This window comes from Equus asinus, chromosome 9 (genome assembly GCF_041296235.1).
Source record: "Equus asinus isolate D_3611 breed Donkey chromosome 9, EquAss-T2T_v2, whole genome shotgun sequence".
Taxonomy (NCBI): Eukaryota; Metazoa; Chordata; class Mammalia; order Perissodactyla; family Equidae; genus Equus; species Equus asinus.
The window spans coordinates 19,272,436-19,295,611 of record NC_091798.1 but is presented as its reverse complement, the minus strand read 5'-3'; the positions used below and the strand labels follow the sequence as shown (position 1 = coordinate 19,295,611).

The following is a 23,176-nucleotide window of genomic DNA, read 5'->3' as shown; positions in this document are numbered from 1 at the left end:
GACATTTTTTTAAAATCTAGATTACATAAAGAACATTTTACATATCAATGAGAAAAGACAGTCCAATTAAAAAATGGGCATAGTATGGAAATCGATAGTTCTCAGAAGTAGAAATTCAGACAACCTGTAAACATGAAACGATGTTCTACCTCGGTAGTAATCAGGGATGGAAATAATTTTTTTTTCACTTATAAGATTGGCAGAAATTAAAACATTCGATAATATAACACATTGGTGAGAGTTGGGCAAATAAGTACTCACATGTACTCATGAAATATTGTTGAGCAACCTGTAACAACAAAAGACATTGAATAAACCTGTATATACTGGCTTGAAAAGATCTCAACAACTATTTTATGATCTTTTTAAATGACCCTTACATATATAGAGAATTTATCATTTATATTTTTTAAATGTATACAAAAAGATGAGAAGGCGTATATACCAAACTAGTGGTTTTCTATGGAATGGGAAAACTGAGGTTGGAGTGAGGAGTAGTCAAAAGGCAATTTCCACCGAGAGGAAGCGGGGGGAGATGGGCACAGGGGTGCAGGGGCACAGTTATATGGTGTTTGACAAAGATTAATGTACAACTGAAATTTCACAATGTTACAAACTATTTAGACCACAATAAAAAAATTTTTTAAAAAAGGCAATTTCCACTTTATTTGTAATGTTAGAATTTTTTTACAATGGTGATTTATTTGTGTATTATATAACTGTAAAATGTATTTATATAGCATTGAAATCACAGTACTCTTTTTGTGTAATATCATATGAGAAAAATATAAAAGTCAGCTGTAAAATATTCTAGTTTTACAAAAAGTATGTGTATATGTTGCATAGAAAAAAGATTGAAATAACATTTGCCAGTGTTAACAAGGTGTAGGATATAATCCATGACAAAATGAGTATGATATCTATATTTTTCAAGTTTCCTTGAGACTCCTGAATTTAGTTTTTATACTTCATTGTCTGTACTTCTTTTTGTCCTTAGTAAAACTTCACAAATTATTAAATTATTGAAACCTTTCAAATTATTTTGATGGTTTTCGTTTGGATGTAGGAATTATCTTCTAGTCTTCAGCAGAAGCTATGTTCTTTTCAAGAGGAGATGATTAAAGAACGGAATCTCTTTGAGGAGGAATTAAAGCAAGCACTGAGTGAGCTAGACAAATTACAGCAAAAAGAGGAACAAGCTGAAAGGCTGGTCAAGCAGCTGGAAGAGGAAACAAAATCCAGAGCTGAAGAGCTAAAACTTCTAGAAGAAAAGCTGAAAGGGTTTGTATTAGTAAGACCTCATGTTTATATATGACTTCAGTACATTCTCAGAATTCTCACATCAATCATATGAGTGGTTAAGGTTAGAATTATTTTACAAATAAGGAATAGACACAGAAAGGTAAAGTACATACATAGGATGTACATAAAAACGTGTGTCAGCCAAAGCTGGAAACCATGCCCTTCCTTTTTTTAAGGCTAGAGATTTAATTAAAGAGATTTTTAACAACAGATACCAAAATTTGGGGTTCCTTTACTACTCTTATAAAAATTATTGGATATCAGCATTGCAGTAATAATGAATTTAGGAAAAAAACCCAGAAAAACAAGAACCCCACCTTTTAATATGAAACATTTTCTTTTTTTGTGTATATGTTCATCAGTTTTACATAGTAAAATCTATACTTTTAATTAATTTTTTTGAGGGAGCACAAACACTTCAGAAGTAGAAATCAAAAAAGCAAAATGGCAAAAAACAACCAGAACTGGGAAACACTAAAAACATAAGGGATTTATCATTAAAAGTAGAAAGACTGAGATCTCGTGCTCTTTTTTGCTCTAATTGCATGTTATTTTCATCACGTTATGAGTCCTTCTCTACTCCATTTACTTAAATTAAAATAGCCAGGTTGATTCTTGAATTCAAATTGCAAATAAAATAATTATGTTATTTAAATCTGTGGGGTTTCATCACTAAAAAATTTTCTAGCAAGGAACCATGGACTAGACCTTAGCCTACAGAATTCCCAACTGTGTGTCTATCTCTTGTTGAGTTGAATGTTTTTGCTATTAATCCCTTTTCTGTTTGCTTGTGGTGATAAGTGATGAAAAGAACTCCAAGGCCTTAGATGTGCCTGCTTTTTTGGGAACAGTGCCAAAGTGTAATAGGGGCATTGTTCTGTTTTGCAGCCAGTCCCAGGGAACAGGCACTTTAAAACAACGGAGTAGATGATGTCAGTTTCATGAGAAAAGAAAGTTGAGACCATCGTTTATTCTAACTCAAAGAACTTGGTCCAGAGGTCAGGTGATAAGGATTTTATTGCTAGATCTGTTAATTAGCTGTGTGATTCTAAGCAAGACAATCTTAATTTCTTTAATTTTCTACTTCATTAGATACAAAATAAAGGAGTTTTATGAGATGTTTTCTGAGGTCCCTTCCATCCTGAAGGCTTAAGAGAGAAACTGAGAGAATTGAAAGTGATTCCTCTAGGGGGAAAGGAAGAGAGTACTTTTATCGTAAACCGTTTAGTAATACTTGACTGCTTTTAGTGGTGTGACGTGTATTTGTGGTGTGTATGCAGTCATGCCACACATAACAATGTCTCCATCAACAACAGACTGCATATAGGACAGTGGCCCCATAAGATTAGTACGATATAGGGTAGGTGTGTAGTAGGCTATACCATCTAGGTTTGTGTAAGTACTGTAGAGGAGGAAGAAATTTTCCTCTACTCTTCTAGGTTCTTCTGCCTGGTCCAAGAATTAAATTGCATGAGACAGATTAACTGGAGAAAAACAAAAGTTTAGTGGCATGTATACATGGGTGAAACCCAGGAAAGCCCAGTAACTCAACAGAGTGATGGAAACCCTCACCTTAAATACCGTCCTCAGCTAAAGACAAAAGAAGATGTTGAGGTGGGGAGAGTGGGTCTCCAAAGGGAAGAGAGGCAATTTATAGGTAGGTGAAAAGGAGCAAACATTTGGAAAACAAGTGTTTGGCCACAGAGAAGCAGAAGAACACAGAGAGGAGCCCAACAAACCAGCTTTTCTTGGTTCCTCTCTGTCTACACCTTGTTCATGTTATGCTAAGATGATAGCTCACTTCCTGAGACAGTTTTTTTATCTGAATTCTTTTAGGCAGTTAAGGGGGAGGTAACAAGAAAAACTTTCTGAGTCTTTTGTTTCTTTTTTATTTTTTTTTTCCTTTCTGCTTTTTTTTCTCCACAAATCCCCCCAATACATAGTTGTATATTTTAGTTGTGGGTCTTTCTATCTGTGGCATGTGGGACGCCACCTCAACATGGCCTAATGAGCAGTGCCGTGTCCGCATCCAGGATCCCAACCGGCGAAACCCTGGGCCACCGAAGCGGAGCATGTGAACTTAACCACTCAGCCCCATGTTTCTTAGAAATAATCTGTCTAAAATATTTCTTATATCAAAGAGACATGTTTTGGGGTGACAAATTTTATTCCCCTTCAGTACACTCTGTGATGTTTGTATAACAATGAAATTGCATAACAACGCATTTCTCAGAACATATCCCCTTACTAAGCATTGCATGACTGTATTTTAAAATCCCATACTTTTTACAGAATTTATTTGATCAGCTGTTTATCTTGTCTCAGTGTCTGACTTTGTCTGTAAGCGAATAATGCTTCTTATTTATAGTTTTAAGTTCTGTATATTTTTTAAAAGATCTCTTATGAGCTCATATGCTTATCTAAAAATTTTTGTCACCATTTTGGTAATATATGATATGAACATCTCAAAAATCTCTGAGATTTGTGATACGTATTTGTAAAGATGACTTAGAAGCTATTCTGTCTATGCAAAATAACCCATTAAATAAGTTGAGTTATTGACCAATCAAAATAATAATTTGAATAATAGTTTATTATGTGGATTATTGATATAATCAAAATAAATCTACATAGTCCTATAAACTCTTTTTTTAAAAGAACTTTTAAAATGAAGTCTTTAACTGTACTTAGTATTTCTTAAATGTTTAAATGCAGAGAATTAAACTTTATTCAATCCAAGGGCTTTTTCACTGGGAATCCTTCACATTCTCTAGTCTTGGCTGCTGCTGTTAAGATTCTGTTTTAGAGTTACCCTACCTTCTTCCAAAAAAATGTTTACCTACATAAATACATATAATATCAAAAGATAAATTTGGACATAAGTAAATTAGGATGAAAACAAGTAAAAGAGCAGGAAAGATAAGATGAAGCCAGAAGAACAGTTAGTACATAAATAAACATGCTATTAGAGGTAGGTCATAAATTTACATCTAAGCTAGCCAGTAGTTTATGCAAAGATGAAGATATGGGATACTGGTTTCACAGTGTCAAAGATAAATACTGATATCTTTCTTGGGGTAATGATTTGTAATTAGTGTTTTATCTTTTAATTGTTCCTTTTTCTTAGGAAGGAAGCTGAACTGGAGGAAAATAAGGCTGCTCACACTCAGGCCACCCTGCTTTTGCAGGAGAAATATGATAGTGCAATGCAAAACCTTGGAGATGTTACTGCTCAGTTTGAAAGGTATTTTAAGTGAGAGCCTGCACTCTCAAATATAATATGAGCAGGGAGGGGTGTTTACCTAGGGAAATCTGTGAAAAAACAATCACACAAATAGAAGGGTTGGTATTAATTTAAATTCCATAATGACCAACCATAAATGGGCATTTAGTGTTACCTGGTAATCTTACTATATATAGAAATTTCCCTTTCCCACTACTCGTTATTTTCCCTTTTAAAAATAAAAGTTTATTTTGGGGGGAACTACAAATTGCAAAGGATAATAAAACAAATACCTATGCATCTCATACTATGAGTATATTAATGTTAAGGATTTTTTTGCTGAGGAAGGTTGGCCCTGAGCTAACACCTGTTGCCAGCCTTCCTCTATTTTGTATGTGAGTCTCTTCCACAGCATGGCTGACAAGTGGTGTAGGTCCATGCCCGAGATCCGAACCCATGAACCTGGGCTATCGAAGCAATGCATGCCAAACTTAACCACTGGGCTACTGGGCCGGCCCTGTAATGTTAATGTTTTTATTTATCATATTTACCTTAGAACATTTTGGGGGAGGTCTCTTTTTCTTTTATCTACAGATCTACAACGTGTACGTAAATGATAGAGCAAAAAGATAAAATCTACATGCATGAGCCCATAAAAGGCAACCAATAAGCCAAAAGATTTTCAACAATTTGGTCTCTATGCACGCATTCCTCCCACTAGACCATTGTCGTGCCTTCCCCCAACAGATAACTCCATCTCAAAGCTGATGTTCATTATTTCCTCGCTTTTTTCCATGTATAATTTTATGACATGTATATCCATACAAATAATATCTAATTCTGCTTTTCCCTGAACTTCATCAAAAAATATCATCATAGTTTAAGCCGTTTCCTGAGATTTCTCTTTTTATTCTACATTATGTATGTTTCTAGGATTGAATCACTTTGTTGACTGAGGCTGTAGTCTGTTTATGGTAACTGCTGTAGAATATTTGATTTTATTAATATACCACAGTTTATTTATCCTTTCTCACTTTGGGCTTTTCAGTTGTTTCCCAAAACATTTCTTTTGTTATTATGAATATTCTTATAGTCTCCTAGTATACACCTGTAAGAATTACTCTAAAGTCATAGGTGTATGAATTTCAACTTTAAAATTTAATGCCAAATCACTTTACAAAGTAGGGGTGAGACACTACTCTCCCACTAGTGATGTTAGTTTTCATTGATCTGTTTCCTTTCCAAAGCTTGTTAGCTTAAATTTTGCTTAGTGAACTAAGCGTAAAATGGCTTCTTATCGTGGATAATTCGTCTTTCCTTTCTGTAAAAGGCTTGTGTGTGACTTTTGTTCATTTCTCTATGGGATTATTTTCTTTTCCTCATTGATTTGTAGAATTTTAATCAGCAATATGAGTTGTAAATGTCTTCTCCCATAGTGTGGCTTATCTTTTCATTGTATTTAGGGTTTCTTATGATTAATGGAAGTTCTTGATTTTAACGTGGTTAAATTTAGAGATTTTTATGTGAACATTTTTGCATCTCATTTAAGAACTTCTTTCTATGCCAAGAACACGAAGATGTGTAACTTATTTTTTTTCTAAAAGTTTCAAAATTTCACTTTTCATTTTTCCACGTAGAACTGATTTCTGTGTGTATAGTGATATGGGATCAAATTTGTTGTTGTTTTTCCATATGGGTAACCAACTGCCTAGTGCCCCTTCATTGAATAATACCTTCTTTCCCCAGTGATCTGTGTCTACATGTGATATATTATGACACATATATCATATATACACACCCACACACACATATGTGTATATATCTTAATTATAATTTGTCAGAGCCTAAATATAAATTATGTAAACCAGATAAAATATATAATATATATGTTTTAGTCCTATTTTCAACACTTCCCTTCTTGCTACTTTGAAAAATAGTGCTTTACAAAGTTTTTAGCCATTCTGTGACTTCACTCACCATCCGTATCTAATGGCATTAAAATTTATTTCTTCAAACCAAATTCTCCGCTCAGCTCCGTACCTGTACATCCAGCTGCCTACTTGACATCTCCAAGTCGTTGTCTCACTATCATCTAATAGTAACCTGTCCAAAACAACTCTTGATTTTCTTTCTATCTCTTTTCCACCTCTGGTCTCATTTTTTCTCTCAGTCAGTGACATTGCCATCTTCCCAGATTCTCATTCCATAAATCTTAGAGCTATCTTTGATCATTTTCTCGCCGTTTCTCCCAACATCCAATCTATTTCTTGAATTTTTCAATTCTGCCTCTAAACAAGATCTCACATCTTTCCCTTGCCAACTCCTTAGTCCAAGCCTCCTTTATCACTCACCTGGGCTGATAAATATTTGTCTTCCAGGTTTGCATTCCTGCTCCTTCCACAATCCATTCTCCACATCTCCACAGTAATCCATACACTTCCTTAGACACTTTTACTTTCTCTGCTTTACCCCTCTGGTAAACTCATTGTGCCCTGCAGTGATGACCATCCTCTTGCCTCTAGCTTCTGCTCCTGCCTCTCTTATTCATTAGGCTCCAGTCTCGTCTCTTAATGGACTGTATTCTACCGTCCTCTGAGCACGTATGCATCTTTTCGTTCTGGAATACTTTCTCCTAACAGCCTAGCTAAATCCTCCTTATCCATCATGTCTCAGCTTAAGTATAAATTCCTCAGAAAGGCCTTTTCTAAATCACCAACCAAAATTTAGGTCCCCCTGTTCTATCAGCTTAAGGTGCTCTGTAGTTTTACTTCATAATACTTACCACAAATTTAATTCTATATTTATTTTTCCAGTTTTTTTGCAAAGACCTGGAGAGGCATCTCCCTATCTTCCCCACAAAACCATAAACTCTGTGACAGTAGGTGCAGGGATTGTCCATTTTGTTTTGAAGTAATTTTCGTGTTTGATAGTAGGTTTTTTCCATCTCTGTATGCATACTTCCTGCACATAGTAGGCACTCGATTTTTTTTTTCTTTGAATGAAGAGCATCTGCCATATAAGCTCATTAGTACTGACCTCAGAACACTAAATTTTTACCTGTGTGTGCATAAATACATTACAAGGCTTTGTTTGTTTTACTTAAATGTGTATAAAATATAAACTAATCAGCTATATATTTGTCGTGAATACAGTAGTTAGAAAAATCCTTTAACTTTTCCTTTTAATAAGCTATAAAGCACTAACAGCTAGTGAGATAGAAGATCTTAAGCTGGAGAACTCATCACTTCAGGAAAAAGTGACCAAGGCCGAGAAAAGTACAGAGGATGTACAACGTCAGATACTGGCAACTGAGAGCGCAAATCAAGACTATGCAAGGTAAGTGGGAGAAACAAAGCCAGCCACTAAGTGATGCCAGGGATGGTGGTCCTGTGGCTTGCTTTGGGTGATCTTCAATTACAAATTAAGAATTTACACAGTTAAAAAGGTACAATTCTCGAAGAGTTCCTTGAGTTTAAAAAAAAAAAGGAGAAAAATAATTAAAATGGCTGTAAAATGTTTACATGGAGTTTTGTGGACTGTTCTCTCTCAAACCCAAGGATGCTTCTAGATCTGCAGACCAAATCAGCACTTAAAGAAGCAGAAATTAAAGAAATCACAGTTTCTTCTCTTAAAAAAATCACTGATTTGCAGAACCAACTCAAGCAACAAGGTGAAGACTTTAAGAAACAACTGGATGAGGAAGAAGCAAGGTAATCTAGGTTTAGAACCTGAGTGCCACGTTCCTAAATTACTCTTTTTTTAATACACTACGTTTTTAAATTTAATTTCCCCTACAGAAAATCTGGAAAGGAAAACGCAACAGCAGAATTAACCGAGGAAATGAATAAGTGGCGTCTCCTTTACGAAGAGCTATATGATAAAACAAAACCTTTTCAGGTTTGTCAGTTAGGACTAAACGTCCTTGTGTTTGTGTTAGGATTCACTTTATTGCCTGTCACAGTCACAACAGGGACTTAGTTTTTTCTGTTAGATCATTTTGCTGTGCATTTACTGCACCAATTTAAGTTCCTGTTAAAGAAAGCTTACAAATTTTATTAAATTATCATACATTTTTTAACATGGCCTTTATAGGCTAAAAAATACCTTCTATTAAGAGACAAAGTTAATAACTTAGAAGGCTCACCTGATATGAACTTTTGATAATTAATCTATGTAAATTTGTGATACTTATTTGGTTACGATCTTTCTTAGTGTTTTTTCAAACTAATACACCAATTTTAAAGGAAAAAAAGGATAAATGCTTATCTTGGCACTTAAATCAAATATAAAGACAGTATTGGGTGTAATATGGTGATCTGACTGATATAGTTAGGCTGGCTAGCTGCCCTCCTTTCCTTGTTTCATTCCCTCATTTTCAGTGATCTTCGAAATGAAAAATGCACAGTTCTTTTAAAAGAGTCTCAGAGAATTTATGAAGAGCTTTCAGAATATATCACCATAATCTATTTTTTCCAGTGTTTTTTTATTTTCTTATTTTCATAGTTTATATGAACCAAGTAAGATATAACAGTTTTAAGTCTTAAGTTTATAAAAATAAAATCTTTTTCAGCTACAACTGGATGCCTTTGAAGCTGAGAAACAGGCTTTGTTGAATGAACATGGTGCAGCTCAGGAACAGCTCAATAAACTGAGCGATTCATATGCGAAATTATTGGGCCATCAGAATCTCAAGCAAAAAATCAAGCATGTTGTGAAATTGAAAGATGAAAACAGCCAACTCAAATCGGTTTGTAAAATAATACAATTAGTTCTATTGAAGATATTGGGACAGAGTATGTTTTATTCTGTTTATAACATTTAAGTAAAATGAAGGACTTTGGTATCAGAAACAACTAACAGTTTATAGGGAAAAATCCATCTGAGAATTATGGGTTTATTTTAGTGTTGATCAGATGGGTATGAATGTTCCCTGGTTTTCCAGCTACCTCATTAATATATTGAAAATTACTAGTGGAATTGGAAGAATTCATAAAGCTTTACACATCCTTTCTATTTGCAAAATAGCAAAGTCCTCGATGTAATTAAATACCATATAGATAAGCAGCGTTCAAAAATAGTTAGGCATTAAAGTTTTTTTAAGAGCTTTATTGAGATATAATTCACATACCATACAATTCACCCATTTAAAGTATACCACTCACTGGTTTTTGGTATATTCACATATAGGTGCCAACCATCACCACAGTCAGTTTTAGAACATTTTCACCACCTCAAAATGAAACTCCTGGGACCAGGCTGGTGGCCTAGTGGTTAAGTTTGCGGGCTCCACTTTGGTGGCCTGGGGTTTGCAGGTTCAGATCCTGGGCGTGGACCTAGCACCACTTGTCAAGCCACTCTTTGGTGACATCCCACAGAAAATAGAGGAAGATTGGCACAGGTGTTAGCTCAGCAGCTCTCTTTCTCAAGCAAAAAGATGAATATTGGCAATAAATGTTAGCTCAGGGCCAATCTTCCTCAAAAAGAAAAGAAAAGAAAAAGCATCCCCTTACCCTTTAGCTGTCATCTGCCTATCTCCTCATCTGCCCCTCCAACCACTAATCTACTTTCAATCTCTATAAATTTCCTGATTCTGGACATTTCTTATTTGTGGAATCAAATAATATGTGGTTTTTCATGACTGGCTTCTTTCGATTATCACAGTGTTTTCAAGGTTCATCCATGTTGTAGCATGTACCAGTACTTCATTCCTTTTTATGGCCTAATATTTCACTGTGTAGATGTGTCACATTGTAATTATCCATTTGTCAGTTGATGGACATTTGGGTTGTTTCCACCTTTAAGCAATTATGAATAATGCTGCATTCGTGTACAGATTTTTGTGTGGACATATGTTTTTGTTTCTCTTGGGTTAGACCTAGAAGGGAAATTGCCGGGTCATATGGTACCTCTCTGTTTAATTATTTGAGGAACTGTTGGACTGTTTTCCAAAGCAGCTATATTATTCTACATTCTACCAGCAATGTATGAGGGTTCCCATTTCTCCACATCCTCACCAATACTTGTTATTTTCTGACTTCTTGATTCTAGCCATCCTAGTGGATGTGAAGTGATACCTAATAGTGACTTTGACTTGCATTTCCCTGATGACTAGTAATGTTGAGCATCTTTTCATGTGCTTATTGGCCATTTGTATATCTTCCTAGGAGAAATGTCTATTCAGATCCTTTGCTTGGTTTTTTTTTTACCTTTTTTTTTTTTTTTTGAGGAAGATCAGCCCTGAGCTAACATCTGCTGCCAATCCTCTTCTTTTTGCTGAGGAAGACTGGCTCTGAGCTAACATCCTTGCCCATCTTCCTCTATTTTATATGTGGGACGCCTGCCACAACACGGCTTGCCAAGCGGTGCCATGTCCTCACCCAGGATCCGAACCGGCGAACCCCAGGCCACCAAAGCGGAACATGCACACTTAAGCGCTGTGCCACCGGGCTGGCCCCCTTTGCTTGTTTATTAATTGGATTATTTGTCTTTTTATGAGTCTTTTTTTGTCTTTTGTCTTTTTATTCTTTCTTTTTATATTCTACATACTAGTCCCTTATCAGATGTCTTATTTGAAAATATTTTCTCCCATTCTGTGCATTGTCTTTTCACTTTCTTGATGATTTTCTTTGAAGCACAAAATTTTGATGAAGTCCGTCCAGTATACCTGTTTTTTCCTTTGTGGCTTATTTTTTGCATCTAACAATCTTTGCCAAATTCAATGTTATGAAGGTTTACCACTATGTTTATTACTAAGAGTTTTATAGTTTTAGCTCTTACATTTAGGTCATTGATCCATTTTGAGTGAATTTTTGTATACAGAGTGAGGCCCAGAGGTAAGAGTCCAGCTTCATTCTTTAGCATGTAGGTATCCAGTTGTTACCACACCATTTGTTGAAGAGACTACCGTTTTCCTCAATGAATGGTCTTATTTCTAGACTCTCAAATGCATTCCATTGATCTATATACCTATCCTGTGCTACCACACTGTCTTGACTACTGTTGGTTGGTGGTAAGTTTTGAAACCAGGAAGCATGAGTCCCTCTACTTTGTTCCTCTTTTTCAAGATTGTTTTGGCTATTCTGGGTCCCTTGCAATTCCATGTGAATTCTAGAATCAGCTTTTCAATTTCTAGAGAAGTCATCTTCTCAGTTTGGGGCATAGTTAAGTCTTTTAGCATGTGATGTTTTTCCACTTATTTAGATCTTTAATTTCCTTCAATGTTTTGTAATTTTCAGAGTATATATTTTATATATTTTAAACTTCTTTTCTTAAATTTAATCCTAAATCTTTTATCCTTTTTTGAGGCTATTGTAAATCAAATTGTTTCCTTAATTTCATTTTTGGATAGTTCATTGCAAGTATATAGAAATACAGTTGATTTTTGTATCTTGATCTTGGGTCCTGCAACTTTGCTTGACTCATTTATTAGTCATAATAGTTTTTTAGTGGTTTCTTTAGGATTTTCTGTATAGAAGATCATCTGTAAATAGAAGTAGTTTTACCTCCTTTCTAATCTAAATGCTTTTGATTTATTTTTCTTGCCCATGTTCCCTGGCTAGAATCTCCATGACAATGTTGAATAGAAGTGGTGTGAGTGGACGTTTTTGTTTTGTTCCTGATTTGGGGAAAAGCATTCAGACTTTTACTATTAAATATGATATTAGCTGTGGCTTTGTCGTAGATGCTCTTTATCAAGTTAAGGAAATTTCCTTCTATTCCTAGTTTTTTTAGAGTTTTTATCATGAAAGGGTGTTAAATTTTGTCAATGCCTTTTCTGTTTCTATTGAGATGATGATGTGATTTTTGAAAAATTCAATTGATATGATTTCTTACATTGGTTGATTTTTGGATGTTAAATCAATCTTGCATTCCTGATAAATTTTACTTGGTCATGGTGTATAATTCCTTTTATGTGTTGCTGGGTTTGCTTTGCTAGTACTTGTTGAGGGTTTTTTCATCCATACCCCTAACAGATACTAGTCTGTAGGTTTCATGTAATGTCTTTGTCTGGTTTTGGCATCAGGATAATGCTGATCTCATAAAATGAGTCGGAAACGGTTTTGTCCTTTCTATTTTTTGGAATAGTTTGTGAATAGTTGGTATTACTTCTTCATTGAATGTGTGGTAAAATTCAGTGGTGAAGCCATCTGCACCTGGGCTTGTCTTTGTGGGTAGTTTTTGATTACTAATTCAATTCCTTCACTTCTTATAAGCCTATTCAGATTGACTATTTCTTCTTGAGACAATTTCAGTAGACATTTTTGTGTCTTTATGAGTTTGTCCACTTCTTTCAAGTTACCTGATTTGTTGGTATATAATTATTCACAGTATTCCTTTATAATCCTTTTTATTTTGGTAAGGTCAGTAGTAGTAATGTCTCTTCTTTCATTTCTGATTCTAGTAATTTGAGTCATCTTATGTTTTTTTAGTTCCTTTAGTTCTGTGAACATATTCATAATGGCAACTTTAAAATCTTTTCTGGATAAATCCAATATCTTATTACTCTTACAGGCATTTTTTATTTCCTGCTTTTTTTCCAATGTATAGGTCATGCATTCCTGTTTATTTGCACACCTTGTAAATTTTTGTTGGAAAGTGGATATTTTAGATAATACCTTGTAGCCCCTCAGTGTACTGCCCTCTCCTTCCAGGTATGTTGTTATTTTCGTGTTTGTTTGTTTAATAATGGGCTAGATTTTTGTTTGTTTGTTTGGTTTTTAAGATTGCCACCTGAGCTAACAACTGTTCCCAATCTTTTTTTTTTCTCCTGCTTTATCTCACCAAATACCCCTGGTACATAGTTGTATATCTTAGTTGTAGGTCCTTCTACATGTGGCATGTGGGATGCCGCCTCAACGTGGCCTGACAAGCAGTGCCATGTCTGCGCCCAGGATCCAAACTGGCGAAACCCTGGGCTGCCGCAGCAGAGCACACAAACTTAACCACTCGGCCGCAGGGCCGGCCCCTTGGCTAGACTGTTTTAGTGAAAACTATTTCTCCTCTCCATCCACAATAGTGTTGTGCCTCTGGTGTTGCTACTAGGGATGTTCAGTTTTGGGTATGCCCACAGTCTCCCTGGGATGACACTGGTTTTGGTAAGGCTCTCTTTGTCTTCCTCTCTTTCCCTGACCGCATGTTAAACTGGTTGCTGGATACCTAGTTGCTTATTGCTCTATTACTTTCGACAATGCCCTGAGGCATAAATTGCTCTACAAACTAATCCAATCAAATTCTGTCTCCTTTGTTGGAATTATGTCTGAGGTCAGTGATTGACATTGTTCTGACTCGAGAAGGGCTCCTCCCAACTAACTGTATTATTCACCAGGTCTCTTCTACAAACCAGACAGTCTACAGTGTAGCCTACATTTTTAATACCTCCCAATTCCCTTGCACCACAGCCTCTACCTTATTTAGGGCGCCCTTTGGCTTTAATTTCTCCAAGCTCTGTTGTAAGTGAAGTCAGTTCCTTTGGGAAGAAATTACGAGCTTTATGTTTTATGGCCTGCTTCTCCTCCCAGCTAAAATCTCTGAGGCAGGGCTCTGGAGCCCGAGTTGGGGACAATGGCAAGCTTTCTTCTGAGTGACACCTCTACTCTAGGAGCTGAGTGCTCTGTGGACTTGAGGGAGAGGATGCTGGGGAGCACCCTGAGGTTTTTTCAACCATGTTTGCTTGGGACATGGCCTCAGCAACAGGAAGCTGGGCCAAGATGAGAAATGCTGATGCCCTGCTCCTCCTGAGGGGAGAGGGAGCCCTGTGTTCTTGGCTGCTGCAGTCTGGCTGGAGTTTTCGCCTTGCTAAGCTGGGAGTGGGGAGGGAGCCGTTTTCACTACAGTTTTGTAGATTTGCTTGAGTGGCTGTTTCTTCAATGGCTGTTTTGCCTTCGGACCGTTTTTACAGGCCTTACGTGGTAGCCTTTTTATAATTTTTAGTTTCCCTGGAAAGCGGCTCACCGAGCTTCTCATGCTCTCATGCCAGAAGTTGATCTCAGCATTTAATTTGGAGATGAACTTTTATCAGAAACAAAGCTGTGTACCGGTAGAGGGGCAAGAAGATTTAAATGACTCATTGTCCCCTTTGTCACAGCTCTTCAAAGCCATCTTATAGTTCATTGTCTTAAAGCCTGTACCTAGTAGTGATTTTTGCCACTGAGCAACTTTGGAATTTGTCAGTAACATTAGTAACACGTTTCACTGACACACTCTTTAATAATTGTTTATTATCTATATTTTTTGACATAGGAGGTGTCAAAACTCCGCTCTCAGCTTGCTAAAAGGAAACAAAGTGAGAGAAAACTTCAAGAGGAACTGAATAAAGTTCTGGGCATCAAACACTTTGATCCTTCAAAGGCTTTTGTTCATGAAAGTAAAGAAAATTTTGCTCTCAAAACCCCATTAAAAGAAGGTAAGAAACGAGTAAATGTGTAGAAGTATCAGCTTCCTTTGGATTTGCTGTCACAGCATTTAGCAAGTTATTCATTTTTATGAACTGTCAAAATTTGTTAACATCTTCAGATATAAAAGAAATTCTCACTGAGATTTCCGTGTAAAATGCCTTTTCCTTCCTCCTTCCGTACTCTATTTTCCCTATGTCCAGATCCCACCTGTCCTTCAAGCCCAGTTCAGACCCCGTCTTCCTTGAAGCCTCGTCTGACATTTTGCTCCTACCTCCCCCTCACCAGAATTATTCCCTCTAACATGCCCTTAGCATTTTTAACCTAAATGTCTAATTTGTAGTTTTGGAGTCGATTCTCTCTCTTTCATGACTGTGAATCTTTGTATCTTTAACAGTAAATCAAAATCGGTTGAAATAGTAAATGAAATATAAATAAAATTATGCTACAAAACACAAGCATTGCTTCATCTGCCATACACAAGATACGGAGTGCCTGTTTTTAGTTTATAATGACTGGGGAATTTGTTTTAATTTAGAAAACTAATATCACTGTTGGATAATCCTTCCAGGCACTACAAACTTCTACTGAGCTCCTGTGGAGTTTCAAGATTCACCCAAGTAAACATCTGAAAACCCTGCTGAAGATTATTTCATCTTGTTTTTATTGTTGTTGAGATTTTATTATTATTCTGTTTGTAATAAATATTTTTAACATTGTATTTAATATTACTTCCTATCCTTAAGTATGTGAAAGGAAGTTCAACTCTTTTTTACCGATATGTCTTCTGACGTTTTATTTTCTGTTGTCCGTACTCTTCCTCAATGCTCACTTTTATCACCTCTTTCTAAAACTCTGACTGGCTTTCCCGCTTTACAACTCATCCCATCAAATCAACATTCCTTTAAAATTCACTCTCATGTTATTATCCCCCATTCCGAAATGCTAGATGTTTTCAAGATTCTAATCCCCAGGTGTTTTAGTTTGATACTGCAGGCTTTTTCTACTCTGAACCTCTTAAGCGAGGCTAAAAAAGCTTGGCTTGTTCTCGCCTTTGTATTGATTCACCTAATAGTGTTCATTCTGTCCTACGCATCATTCATTTATTCAGTTCAAATAAGAAATAAGGACATGTTTAACTCCATAGTAATCTCTCTATGTCTTATCAGAGTCAATGAGTTGCTCAATAATTTGTAGATTCCTAGACTCCACCCCAGTCCTACTAAATTAAAATCTGAGTGTGGCCTGAAAATCTGCATTTTTAACAAACTCCGCAGTTAATTCTTAGATACAATAAAATCTGAGAAACCCTGCTCATATCCTCTCTAGAGAATTTGTCGTATACAGCTTATCATCTGCCTGACTACTGTTTGATTAATATTTGTGTAATATGAAATAAAACCACATATTAAGTCAATTACCCCATTATTCAACTTGTATTATATGAAGTTACATTAATACTTCTATTTACAGTGTATTTATTGTCTCTGGCCTCCCCCCTCCTCACCTTGTCTCCAGAATCCCAAATGGTAGTATACTATTTAGAAAGTGGTAATTTCCCATCTAAAATATCTGATTTACACAGTTGGTATGTTATTATAAACCACTTTTTTGTAATGTTTCCCCATTGGTGGACCAACTGAGACTATTACAATCAGAATAGCTTTTCATAAAAAATTATTTTATTAATCTTAATACATGGTTGAATTTTTAAATGTCATTATTTGGATTAAGTTCAGAGGAAATGTAGAAATTAGAAAAATTGTCCAGTAAAATCAAATAATTCAAGACTTCTGCTTTTAGGCCAGATGGAGTAACAGGGATCGGATTTATTGCTCCTCCTCTAGCCTACATACACACACACACACACACACCCCCATACCCCTAAAACTATCAAAAGACTAGATGAAATATACAAAAGAGTGATTTTCAAGATGCTAGACATGAAACAACAAAGAACGGCAATCCCCAAGAGATGGGAAAAATTAAGGTGAGCCCTATGATTGTTCCCTGTTTACAGCCTTGAGAGAAGTTCCAAACTGTGATGTAGGGAAGGGAAACTCAGGCAGAGCCCACCCAGTTGTCTTAGTTGAAAAGACAGAGCTGAGATCTGGGGAGAGCAAAGTGGCCAGAGTTGGCAGGACAGAGTACTAGAAAGGAGAAAATTGCACAGAAAGAGAACTCTGGAGATCAACAAAAGCTTCCTCAAGTATTCACCTTAATTAGAAATCAGTAACAGAAATATCTCTGGAAAACCCATAAATAGTTGGAAATTAAATATCACACTTCTAAATGAGCCATGTGTCAAAGAAATCAAAAGGAAAATTAGAAACTTTTGAACAGAATGAAAATAAAGACACAACATATCAAAACGTGGAATACTGCTAAAGCAGATTTAGAGTAAAATTACCTCACTGAAGGCCTATATGTCAAAAGAAGAAAGGTTTCAAATCAATAACCTCAGCTTTTACCTTAGAATAAGAAAAGAAATTTACATGCAAAGTAAGTAGAGGAAAAGGAATCGTAAAGAGCAGAAATCAATAAACTAGAAAACAAAACCAAAAGAGAAAAATCAATGAAAAATAGTTGATTCATTGAGAAGATCAATAAAATTGGTAAACCTCTAACTAGATTGATCAGGAAAATAAAAATACATAAACTACCAGTATCAGGAATAAGATGCATTATTTTTGTGGGTGGAGGATATATCCACTATCTTGATCACAGTGATGATTTTGTGGGTGTGTATATAAATATATATATATATATATGGTTGAGTATAAATATATGAGTGTCAAACATCAGATTGTACACTTGAAATATGTACAGTTTATTATATGTCAGTTACACCTCAATAAAGCTCTTAAAACAATCAAATAGATCATTCTCAAACTAAAGTCTTAACATTGAGATGATTATTTTCTCTTGGGCTACTGGTTTAAAATGGCTTTCTTTATGAAAACCTGTTCATTTTTGCATGCATTATTTTTACATAAGATTTATTTAAAAGGAAATTAGTTTGCATTCTCACATTCTTTGGAAAATGTTTAGCTTTGTTTTGGGGGAAGCATTTCAGAATGTGTTTGTTTTTTAAATCATTAACGGAAGACAATCCTTTAAGAGAAGAAAATATACCCTTTTAAAAATTGCATTTTCTAAAAGATCATGAACAGTTTGTAGAAGCTAATGACTTCTTGCCTTTTGAGATCACGAAGGAAATGGGGCACTGGTTAGGAGGGATCTTTGTATGACGGTTTCAGAATGAGAATGTCAAGTCCCAAACATTATTTTTTGTCTGCTCCTAACCCCCACCATCATACAGTCCTTCAGGTATGAAATAATAAAGATCCTCTTTATTTTCTTATACATAATGTCAAATTCCATTTACTAGTATTTTTAATACATATTTGGAACAGTTTCAAACTATATGCCCAGATTTTTGCTACCACCACCCTTAGATTGCCTATAATTTCTGAGAAGCACCTAGGCTTGACAGGCCACATATTGGAAAGTGTTCATGGTTAAGGCCTAATGAAAATTTACAAATACTCAGCTCTTGAAGGCTAGGCATCTGACCATATCTAGCCCTTTACTAATCAAGTTGATCCTAATTTTCTTTCTGTGGCAGATAATATTTTCCAAAAATGGCCACACTACCGTCTCCCACCCAACGTGCTCTTCAGTATGACATTGACACTCTTCCATTGGGAGATGGTGATCTGTTTCATGAGTCTGGGTAGGTCAGTAACAATGATGGAAGTGGCGCTATGTAACTTCAGTATCTGGGTCATCTATATTAGTTTCTTACTGCTGCTATAACAAATCACAAATTTAGTGGCTTAAAAGAACACAAATTTGTTAACAGTTCTGGAGGTCAGAAATCTAAAATGAGTCTCATGGGGCTAAAATCAAGATGTTTGGTAGGGCTGCATTCCTCCTGGAGCCTCTGGGGACCAATCAGTTTCCTTCTCCACCTTCTAGAAGCCACCAGCATTCCTTGGCATATAACTCCTTCCTCCAGCTTCAAAGCCTATCACTCTAACCTCTTGTTTTCTGACTGCCCCTCTGACTTCCTTCTATAAGAAGGAAGGACCCTTTTGATTATATTGTACCCACACAGATAATCAAGTATAATCCCCCCATTATTAACATCTGCAAAGTCCCCTTGCCAAGTGAGGTAAACATATTCACTGATTCCAGAGATTAGGATGTGGACATCTTTGGGGGAGCCATTATTTTGTCTACCACAGTCGTCAAAGATGATACATGGGGCCAGCCCGGTGGCGCAGCAGTTAAGTGTGCACGTTCCTCTTCGGTGGCCGGGGTTCACTGGTTCAGATCCTGGGTGCAGACATGGCACCACTTGGCAAAAGCCATGCTGTGGTAGGCATCCCACATATAAAGCAGAGGAAGATGGGCACAGAGGGATGTTAGCTCAGGACTAGTCGTCCTCAGCAAAAAGAGGAGGATTGGCAGTAGTTAGCTCAGGGCTAATCTTCCTCAAAAAAAAAAAAAAAAAAAATGATACAACGTCACTTGGAACACAGCCAACTTCAGTTGATTCCCAATCTTCAAGCCAGCTGTCCCAGGTGATGCTGGACAGCAGTAAAGAGCCTGGGCTGAGCCCTGCCCAAATTATAGATTTGTGAGCAAAATACATGTTGTCATTTAAGCCACTAGGTTTTAGAGAGTTGTTACCAGACTATATTCTATTTATTTCCCTTTACTATTTATCTTAGATTTAATGGTCCATCACTCTATCCCCCATCTTTCCATTCTTTTTCCTCTCATCTTGTTAAAATTCAACACTGCACAGGGCCTGGCCCAGTGGTGTAGTGATGAAGTTTGCACGCTCTGCTTCAGCAGGCCAGGGTTCACTGGTTCGGATCCCGGGTGTGGACCTACGCACTGCTTATCAAGCCATGCTGTGGCAGGCCTCCCACATATAATTAGAGGCAGATGGGCACAGACGTTAGCTCAGGACTAATCTTCCTAAAAATAAATAAATTCAACACTGCACAAATTCAAATGTCTGCATCTTATGCTTTTAAAGCCAAGCTGTTGAGCACTACTAAATAAAATCCTCTAATATCAGGGTGGTGGCTATGGCAAGGCCCTGCTTTCCAACCTTAGCTAGCCTCTTGATATCACCTAACATTCTGTGGGGTTTTTTTCTTTCCCATTTTTAATTTTCCTCAAACCTCAGACTTCAGCAACTCCCTCTCAGCAGATAATAGCAACTTCTACTTCACAAAGAAAATAGAAACAATCAATGGTGGAATTTCCTCAAAGTGTACGTTATTCAAGAAATAATTTTGGGAAAACTGGCTTTCCACATGGGGGAAAGAATTTGTATCTTTCACCTACTTTCAAACTAAAAATAAATTCCAGATGTAAATTTTAAAAAAAGAAACTATAAAAATAGTACAAGATAATGTGGGAGAGTGTCTTTAGAATTTCAAAATATACTTTTTTTTTTTAAAGATTTTATTTTTCCTTTTTCTTCTAAAGCCCCCCAAGTACATAGTTGTGTATTTTTAGATGTGGGTCCTTCCAGCTGTGGCATGTGGGATGCCGCCTCAGCGTGGCTTAATGAGTGGTGCCCTGGCCGCGCCAGGATTTGAACCAGCAAAACCCTGGGCCGCCAAAGCGGAGCACGCAAACTTAATCACTCAGCCACAGGGCTGGCCCCTAAAATAGACTTTCTAAAGCAGACTATGAAACCATGAAAGATAGCTGTTATTTCATAAAAAGGAAAATCTGCATGGAGGAAAAATCCATAATCAAATGACAAACACCTGACAGGCAAAGCAAATTTCTTCTGATTAGAGGCTTTTATAAATCAATAAGGAAAAGACAAAAAGTAGGTAAGATCCATGCAAAGATAACCTAGAAGGAATGCAAATGTCCTTTATTTTTGAAAAGATAATCTTACTTATCATCCAAGAAATGCAAAGTAAAATGAAATGCCAATCTTTCCATAGCAGATTAACAATGAGCAAACACTTTCACCATACACTAAGATGAAGGTAGAGGGAAATGGCATACCATACAACTTAATTGTAACAACTTGACAATATCTGTTAGTCAAAACTCATGTGCTCTTTGATGTAGAAATTCCTCTCCCAGGACCTAACCTTTCAGACAGTCTGTACAAAGACTTTAGTGTAAGAATGTTCCTTGCAAAATTGGTAGCAAAAGGCAACGTGGGCCTTGATTACTTAAGTGCGTAAGTAAATGCTTGATTAGCAAAATGCTTTGTGACCTAGCAGGAGTCTCTAACCTAGTCTAGGTCAGGTCAGGAGGTGAGCACTAAGGTAGCACCTAAAGAATTAGTAGGAGTGAGTCAGATGAAAGAGGATCAGGAATATGAGGATTCAGTGCAAATGTAACATAAAGTGGAAAGGGAAGAGAGTTTGGCACATTTGAGACACCGAACATTCAGAATCACCAGGAGTAAAGTGGCAAGAAGTTAAACTGCAGAGGTAAGTAGATCTGATTGTGTGAATCATAAAGAGCCCAATGAACAACAAGAAATTTGATCTTTAACCTGTGGACGATGGTGAGCCACTAAGTGGCATTAGATCAGCATCAGATATGTTTCAGAATGTCGCTGACTGCTGAGTGGAAAATGAATTCAATGGGAATAAACCTGAAGTCAGACCATTCATCCAATACTATTTATGAATACCTAGTATGTGTTAGACACTGGCTGGTTGCTTTAAAAAACTAAACAAAAATAGACAATAATTCAGATAAGAGAAGAAGACGGCCCCTAGCCTGAGGAAGAGTTCAAGGCTCTCTGACTCGGGCAATTGGACTAATGACCATGCTATTCCCTAAGATAAAGAACTTGGGTGAAAGCGTATTTGCAGAGTGACATTGATGCATTCGATTCGGGACACACTGAGTTTGAGGTGAAGTGGAGATGTTGGGTAAAATCTTGCATATGTAAGTCCTCAGGAGAAGGCTCTGAGCTAGAGACACACACCTGGGAATGATGACCGTGCAGATGGGAATTGATCATACGATCAATGAGATCTGCCAGACTTAGAGTCATGTAACAACTACCAAGATCTGTTGAATAATTACTATGCCAGAGGCCACAGAAATGAACCAAGACAATTCCTGTCTTCACAGAGCTTACAGTCTAGCAAGAAAGACGATCAATTACACTTACGTATCTAACTATACTACATTTCAAAGCTCATGTTGAGAGAAATGACCAAAGGAAGAGAAATTAATGTGAAATTTGTGAAAGCCAATAAATGTTTATTGACAAGCCCAAGCTAGAGATATTTAAAGCCACGTCTGAAAAAGTATGGCTTTCTCCTTTGTTCTTTCTCATTCACTTTAACCCACGGTAGCCTGGTTTCTGTCCCAGTCCTCTGCAAAATCTCTTGCCAACTTCTCCAGTGAATTCTATCTTGCCAAATTTAATGGGCACTTCTTTTTTCATCTTACGCTAATTCACAACTTCCTCTTTGTTGAAACGCTCTCTGTACTTGGTTTCCTTTCATCTGACTGCTTCTTTCCTCACCCCTTTGCTGCACCATCCTGTACCTGACTTGCAGTGGTTGGAGTCACTAAGGGGGTGAACCTGGACTCTTTTCTTCTTCACTCACACTCTCTCCCTAGATGATCTCATTCTCATGAATTTAAACACCATCTTTCACACTTTGCCACCTCCAATGCAATAATTGATTTAGAGGAGGAACGTCAATGGAAGCAATTAGGTGAAAGTTCTTAGGTTACAGGATATTCCCCGGTTCCAAAGTAGGACGCCAAAGATCACTTATTGATTGCAAAGGGTAAAAAAAGTGGCCCCCTACCAAATGGTAAAACATAGAATCACTAATACTGGGAAGACCTTTTGTCAAGTGCCTCCTAATATGATACAATACGAAATACACAGCATCATCAATCTAATCAAGTCCCCCTTCAAAAAGTTTACAGAAAATACAAGGCTTAGTGGAATATTAAATGACTCCTGAAGAAAATAATCAGATAACTGACATCAGCTCTTCAAAAAACCAATGTAATGAAGGAAAAAAGTAGTAATTCCACACAAAAACCTGCACACAGATGTTTATAGCAGTTTTATTCACAATTGCAAAACTTGTAAGCAACCAAGATGTCCTTCAGTAGGTGAAAGGATAAATAAACTGTCATACATCCAGACAAAGGAATATTATTCAGTGCTAAAAAGAGATGACCTAGCATGCCATAAAAAGACATGCAGGAGGAAACTTAAATGCAT

The 23,176-nt window shown here is 36.6% G+C and overlaps 1 protein-coding gene across 3 annotated transcripts in view; it reads left to right on the top strand.

The window, feature by feature from the left end:
• HMMR (hyaluronan mediated motility receptor) overlaps positions 1-16,382 on the top strand; it is a 36,263-nt gene extending 19,881 nt beyond the window's left edge. For 2 of the 3 annotated variants that reach the window (XM_014842758.3, XM_044777704.2), the window contains exons 11-18: positions 1,067-1,281; positions 4,430-4,546; positions 7,715-7,861; positions 8,083-8,235; positions 8,323-8,422; positions 9,096-9,272; positions 14,765-14,927; positions 15,488-16,382. In XM_014842758.3, the coding sequence (XP_014698244.1) occupies positions 1,067-1,281; positions 4,430-4,546; positions 7,715-7,861; positions 8,083-8,235; positions 8,323-8,422; positions 9,096-9,272; positions 14,765-14,927; positions 15,488-15,507 (1,092 nt within the window). In that variant the 3' untranslated portion in view covers positions 15,508-16,382. Of the gene's footprint in view, positions 1-1,066; positions 1,282-4,429; positions 4,547-7,714; positions 7,862-8,082; positions 8,236-8,322; positions 8,423-9,095; positions 9,273-10,755; positions 10,912-14,764; positions 14,928-15,487 lie in introns of those variants that run through there. The other variant, XM_070517114.1, reaches the window with a different exon arrangement.
• Positions 16,383-23,176: the final 6,794 nt, after the last annotated feature.